This window comes from Misgurnus anguillicaudatus, chromosome 10 (genome assembly GCF_027580225.2).
Source record: "Misgurnus anguillicaudatus chromosome 10, ASM2758022v2, whole genome shotgun sequence".
NCBI classification, from domain to species: Eukaryota; Metazoa; Chordata; class Actinopteri; order Cypriniformes; family Cobitidae; genus Misgurnus; species Misgurnus anguillicaudatus.
This window is the reverse complement of record NC_073346.2, coordinates 36,020,360-36,027,191: the sequence shown is the minus strand read 5'-3', so window position 1 is coordinate 36,027,191 and position 6,832 is coordinate 36,020,360. Positions and strand designations below refer to the sequence as shown.

At 38.8% G+C, this 6,832-nt stretch overlaps 1 protein-coding gene across 6 annotated transcripts in view; it reads right to left on the bottom strand.

The window, feature by feature from the left end:
• Positions 1-1,522: 1,522 nt before the first annotated feature.
• The window catches only part of otud7b (OTU deubiquitinase 7B), a 50,510-nt gene continuing 45,200 nt past the window's right edge, over positions 1,523-6,832 (bottom strand). For all 6 annotated transcript variants that reach the window (XM_055211214.2, XM_055211209.2, XM_055211212.2 and 3 more), the window contains one exon: positions 1,523-6,817. In XM_055211214.2, coding sequence (XP_055067189.2) covers positions 5,366-6,817 — 1,452 coding nt within the window. In that variant the 3' untranslated portion in view covers positions 1,523-5,365. The remainder of the gene's footprint in view (positions 6,818-6,832) is intronic.

Genomic DNA, 6,832 nt, shown 5'->3' with positions numbered 1-6,832 from the left:
GAACTTGTTTTTGAATAACTAAACATCTTGAAATGTAGACATACAGCTTTCTAAAATACACAATACAGTAAAATCGATGTGCATTATTTTTCAGTAAATGCACACCCATGAAGTAGTTCCAGGTCTATCTACCACTTTTTTTGTGAATAAATACGCTTTTCACTGATGCATTGTTTGTTAGGATGACAATATTAAAAAAAAAAAAATCGAAATATTGAGAAAATCATCTTTAAAGTTGTCCAAATGAAGTGCTTAGAAAAATACATTAATAACGATAAATGCATTTTTTTATATGACAAAATATATTCATGGAACATAACCTTTATATCCTAATGATATTTTGACCTATACAATGTATTGTTGGCTACTGCAACAAATAAAGAGTTTGGTTTCAAAACGTGATAAAAAAAAGTTTTTACCAAAATCGTTATTGTATCAGGTCAGTATTAAAAAGTAAATTCTTCATTTAAAAAAAATCCAATATCCGTCATCTTTTCTCCCTTTTTTATCAAACCGTGACAACGCCAGTCCTCCTTCTCTGCAGAATGCAATAAATCTGAATTTCTTTTTTCTGATGAACACAAAAGAAGATATTTTGAGAAATGATGGTAAACACACAGCAGCTAGTGACCATTGACTTCTAAAGTGGGAAAAATATTTTGGTAGTATTGTGATAAATGATGTAGAAAATATTTTGATAACTGATGGTAAGCACACAGTTGATGGTACCCATTAAATTCCATCATATTTTATTCCTTATTCCATATGAAGAGTTTCGTTGCAAAACGAGATAAATCCATTTTTTAACATTTTTGTCAAAACATGTTTATTGTTGTTATCATGTTATTGTTTTGTTTTATGGTGCTACTTAGCTGTATTTTTTAAAGTATGAAGGTTCAAATCAAAACAAACCAACTGCAGTTGAATTGATATTAATTGGAATGCACAACCAAAAAACGAGATTTCTGAACAATAAAAAAAAAACGGAGTTATCTCATTTTGCAACTAAACTCTTCATATTTTATTTTATTACAATAATTTCTCAAAATATCTTCTTTTGAGTTCATCAGAAAAAATAAATTCATACAGGTTTAGAACAACATGAGGATGAGAAAATGATAACAGAATTTTCATTTTAAAGTGAACTATCCCTTTAATGTTTATCGGTGTATTCCACTTATCAACTAAATGAATATAACATGGCAAAGATGAATGCACATTTATATATTGATTCAATAGATTTATAGCATTTTGCGAAAAAATAATCAGTTTTTATAATAAATATTTGAAAATCAAGCTATTATAACCTAAAGATGCTATGTAAAAGTTTATAACAGAAAATAGCGTTTTCATTTTGTCACTTTCTTGGTATAGAAAACACATTTTTACCGAAATTAGTCAAAATTAATTTATTGTGTTTTGGAACCAAACTCTTTAAATATATCCGTGCGACTTATGATTTTGTAAAGTTTAAGATTTCACAAACAGTGTGAGTGCAAAATAAAACAACAAATACAAAAACTGTGTTTAAATACAATGAGAATTTTATTAAAACGGTGCAAAAAGTAAGAGAAATAAAATAAAAACTAACATAAAAATCAGATGTTCTTTCCACCTAGATTGCACTGTCACACAGCCTGGGGTCACCCCTCAAACAAGGAGAAAAGTTCAAATAAAATACAGCTGAAGAGAACCACAAACTGCCCGATTCGCCAGAAGTAATGCACAAATATGACTTAGTAAATTGCATCTGTCAGTTCTGTACATGCAACAGTTTCAGTCTCATGCAACTTCGAATGTGCTGTTGACTGTAACTCTGTCACATCCATGAAAACATACCATATAAAAATAGTAAGTAAGCTACAAAGAAACAAAGCCCACTGTATTAAATAAAAGGATTTAGTGTGTGAAAACCGAAGGTGGATATCACCATCATAAAAAAAACTAAAGGTAGTCAAAACTGTGATTAAGCTTTAAAAATAGAAATTAGGCAATTTAGGGCGGCCCGTCTGTCTGACAACTTGCCATTTAAGAAAGAACATCTTAGTTGCAGAACTAAACTTCCCAAACGTTTGAAAAATCTTACTACAAATATATATATATTTAAATCATACCATCTCGATGGAGAAATGAGTTTGTTCACAAGAAACTCTCACATTTTAAGAAGCTTCTCTTGGTCAACCTACGCCCCAAAATACTGACTCCACCATCGATTCAATTGACTTCAACTTGGTTTACTGTCCTACAGCATACATTCGTATCTTTAAAAAACACTGGAAAACTGCTTTTGATTTACAAAAATAACTTGAACGTATTTATACAACATTTTTCATTTCTAAACACAGAAATGACTGCAATCTTATTGAAGTCCGACGCTCAAGGTGGCTTGAACGACTTCTCCATTCGTTAAATAAATGGATCCGAACGAAAGCTACGGTACATTACAACCAAGCTTGTCATTTCGGTGACAAGTTCCTCTCGGTTTGTGCCTTGAAGCTGCAATATATTTACCGGACGCACACACACACACACACGCGCACACACACAAACAGTAAACACACAAAAACGTGCGCTGAATTCCTTTTTTTGCGAATTAGCAAAGTGGAAATCTGATGTCAGGGTGAATGTTATATGCCTTACTCAAGGCATAATTGTTAAATTACATCGACTTATTTGCTTGCATTAAATATATTCAAATGTGCTTGACCAAAATAAACAAAAAAAAGTACTTTATTCATCCAAAAGCAGCAGCGTCCTCTTTGTCCCTTCCCTACACTGTGAAATTAAAAGCTGTCAGTCTCACGAGGTCACAAGGATGTCTTGCTATGATAGAAATAGAGATGATCGTTGCCAGAAGAAACCTTAACAAGTGCGCCATCTATTGGTTAGTAGAGGGGATAACGTCAAAATAATCCTATCCATCAACACTTCAAGTTAAATTTTTGCAAAACTTTGTCAAAAGGTAATAAATAAATGAGCTTTAATATGTAATTTGTCAATACACTGCAAAAAATGATTTAAGAAAAAAAAATCTTAGTATTTTTGTCTTGTTTTCAGTAAAAATATCAAAAAATTCCCAAATTAAGATGCTTTTTCTTGATGAGCAAAACGACCCAAGAAAACAAGGCTAGCTTCCAGACCAAAAATAATTTGAGTGATTTTGTGCATAAAACAATCAAAAAAATGGGGTAAGCAAAAAAATCTTGAACATCAAGAAAAATTCGCTTACCCCATTGGCAGATTTTATTGCTTGTTTTATCAACAAAATCACTTCAATTTAATATTTTTGGTCTAAAAACTTGCCTTATTTCCTTATTTGCTCATCAAGAAAAAGCATCCCAATTTAAGAACTTGTTTAAATATTTACACTGAAAACAAGACAAAAATACCAAGAATTTTTTTCTTGAATTTTTTTTTTCAGTGTAGAGTGAATGAAAAACCTAAAACGAGAAATGGAGGGGGCGCCAAATGAAAAGTATATTAATTTACTGAAGAAGATACTTCTATCCTGGCACATGAACTGTGCATATTAACCGCGCATTCAAATGTTAATTTTCACAAGTGACGCGGTTATATGAACATTTGCATGACCAATTACACTGTGTTTTAAAAGTGGGGGTTTTATTAGCTTTACTACCACTACGGTACACTAGTTACACATCAGCTATTCAAATGAAGATGAAAACATCCTCTTACAGTATAATAACAGCCCATTTCACATGAGCGATTTAAAGGGACAGTACAAGAATGAAAAATTTGTCTTTATTCATTCCACCTCATGCCCTTTAAAACTTGCAAAAAAGTTTTTCTGTGGATCACAAAATGTGAGTTTTCTGTGCATATTTATTTAGGGCATATAATGAAAGTCGATACGGACCAAAGCTTGAAAAAGCAGCAACATAAAAGTATTAAAACTTGTTCAAAAGACTCGTGCACGGTATTGTAGGATCTAAAGAACGGGTCTGAAAGTAAATAATGATTTATTTAAAAAAAGTCTGAAAACTTAATAGTGCACAACTTATGTTTTTTTGGAGCTCAACATTTAAAAATTTGTGTGGAAATGCCCAGGACGATCATGGACTTGGTAAATGAGGGTAAATAAATAATGACTGTTCATTTTAGGTGACCTAACCCTTTAATACGACTAGCTGGCTTTAACCGTCTCTACTTGGTTTCGAAAGGATACGTTGATAAAATCTAGACGCACAGCGCATCATAAAGTTTATATACCGGAGGACATGCGAGTATCCTCTGCATCCACAAGCACAGACAACCCAAAAGTATAAATTCAGTTCAACGATCCCCTGGTCCGGAGGACTGAACTAAGACTAAAAAGGCAACTAGGAAAGAGGTGAACCTGCGAACGACACAGTGGCACCGAAAGTCAAACCCTGACCTCCGCACAGTCTACACGAGTGAAGCTGCTGTCCGACGCGAGCACAGAAACATAACAGTCTGTCACGGTCACGTCTAAGGCCCACACCTGTACACGCATAAACATTGGGACGTTAGAAAAGTGCTTGATTTTGTGCAGCGACATCACCGACTGCTCCCGAGTAACTGAGGCGATATAATCGTGAAATATAAATCCAGTGAATTTGAGGATAGCACACCCCAATGTTAACCCAGAAATAATGTTTAATTAATTTGGTAAACTTACTTTCACAATGTTGGAAAATGTTTTCAACATTAGCCCTCTTTGACCTGCAAGTACCTTTTTTACTAGAGCTAATCAATTAGCGTTAGCGTAAAGACAGCACAATGTACCATTTATGAAAAATGGGGCATATGAAGCGAGTTAATATTAGGCTGGGACACATTTTAAAACATGTGTGAATGGTGACTGAGAACCTTTGGCTGTCAAGGTTCAGCTCCTTACGTTAAAAAGTTGAATCTTAAAGAAGGTAGCACATCAGAGTACGTCTGATTTAAGCCAGGTATAGCTTTAAAATTGCAGAATAAAGTAAGAGAGCATTAAAGTAAAGCTGGGCTAATGTGGATAACATTAACATGGCAAGTCGTATATCGATTGCAGCACAATCCCATTTCTTATCGTCTATTTTACACAATACGCATTTTCTGGTTTTGCTCAACGTGTATTTTTGGGGGTATGCTATGCATTTGTTCTTTGCACGTTGCCTGCGCTCTGCATGCTTGCCACTAGGGGGAGACGTGTACGAGGATGACCACGACCGGCAGAGCTTGAAACACCTGCCTATGAGCCACAGCAAACGTAACACAACAGCAGTCCCATTTCCATGGCGAATCATCATAGTCCTCCCGGAAACTCTCGTGTTAAGACAAGATCCGGGCAAAGAGGATATGATGTCGCTCACATAGTCCTTTAGGAGAACAGACTTTCCATTCAAAACCGATGGATGGCTGGATCTGTTTCCCTCCTCTTCAACTCCTCTCTGTAGCAGCACGAGCAGTAGTTGCCTGTCTCCGGGTGGCCGTAGAAATTGCAGGTAGGCGTTCGGCATTTGCTGGACGGCAGGTTGGCCAGGCCTCCTGCGCTGCCTAAGGAATAATGCCTGACGGGCATTGGGCCATTGCGACTGTCCAATGTAGACCGAAAGTCCCGCAAGCCATTCGTGTACCCTCCTCCTGTCGTTTCAGGTGGGTAATCGGCAGGCTGATGTTCGTGGGAAAAAGACGTCAAGCAGGGGTTGATACGGGACGGGCTAGCCAAAGTGGCGTGGGGTGGTTGGTATTGGATATGTGGAGGGCCCTGCGCCAAGGGGCAGTGGCGCGGGAGCGTGGCGTAAGACGGCAGGCCGGGGTAAGAGGAAGGCGAGCCTCCTGCTAGTTGCCGTCGCGTATCCATGTAACCGTGCATGTGCATATGCTGGGGAAGTGTGGGAGCTGTGTGATCAATGATGGTGGGCCTGGGAATGGGAACCACACCGGAGTACATTAATGGGCTGAAAGCAGAGGGCTTTATAGTGAAGGTAGGAGCAGAGTTGTCAGTAGCTTCTTCCTTGGTTTCATAACTTCTGTAACATAGATCCGGCCCGTCTTTTTTCAACTGGGATCCGGGGGTTGGTGCGAGACCACCCGGTGCCTTCCGTTCAGCTTCTCTCCGTTGTTCCTGCTCTGCATGGAAACGCTCCTCTGCGTCCAACAGGTATCGCTGGATCATCTCTTCTTGGAACGGCTGCCGGTTGCTTGTAGCGAGTGCTGCGGCAAAGATGTACTTCCTTTCGCCTTGCATGGCGGATCGGAGAATGCTGAGACTCACCTTCACGTCCGAGCTGTATTTATAAGTGTCACTTTCCGATGAGCAGTTTCCGTTTTGCCGCTCGCTGTTCGAGGACGGCGAACCTTTTCCGGAGTCCTCAGAGCCGGTCTGATTGGAGGGACAGCTCTCCTTACTCCCCTTACTACCTCTCAGTGAGCCTTTCTTCTTTTCCTGGCCATCCTGTTTGCCTCCAGTCCCACTTGCATTTTTTCCTGTCATCAGACCTCCTACATTCTTCTTCAGCTTACTGCCCAGGCTCTTGCCAAAGCTACCCAGCTTGTTGGCAACCGAGTCTGCCCGTTTCTTGTCCTTATCTTTTTCTTTGTCTTTTTTGCCTTTCTCCTTGCCCAATGTGCCGGTCATCCCTGCCGAGCTGTTACTGGACGAGCTTGAGGAACTTGAAGATCCACCACTGGTTTTGCCAGTTGTTCCACTGGTTCCGCCTGCACTACCGTCTCCGTTTCCATTGGAACTGCTGCTGACGGACTCCTTATCGGACTCTCCGGAGTCTGGCGGGGTGCGAGCATCCTCACCCGCGGACGCTGTAGGTGACTCTGGTTGGGCCAGTGGGGCCTGCTGTGGATGCAGAGA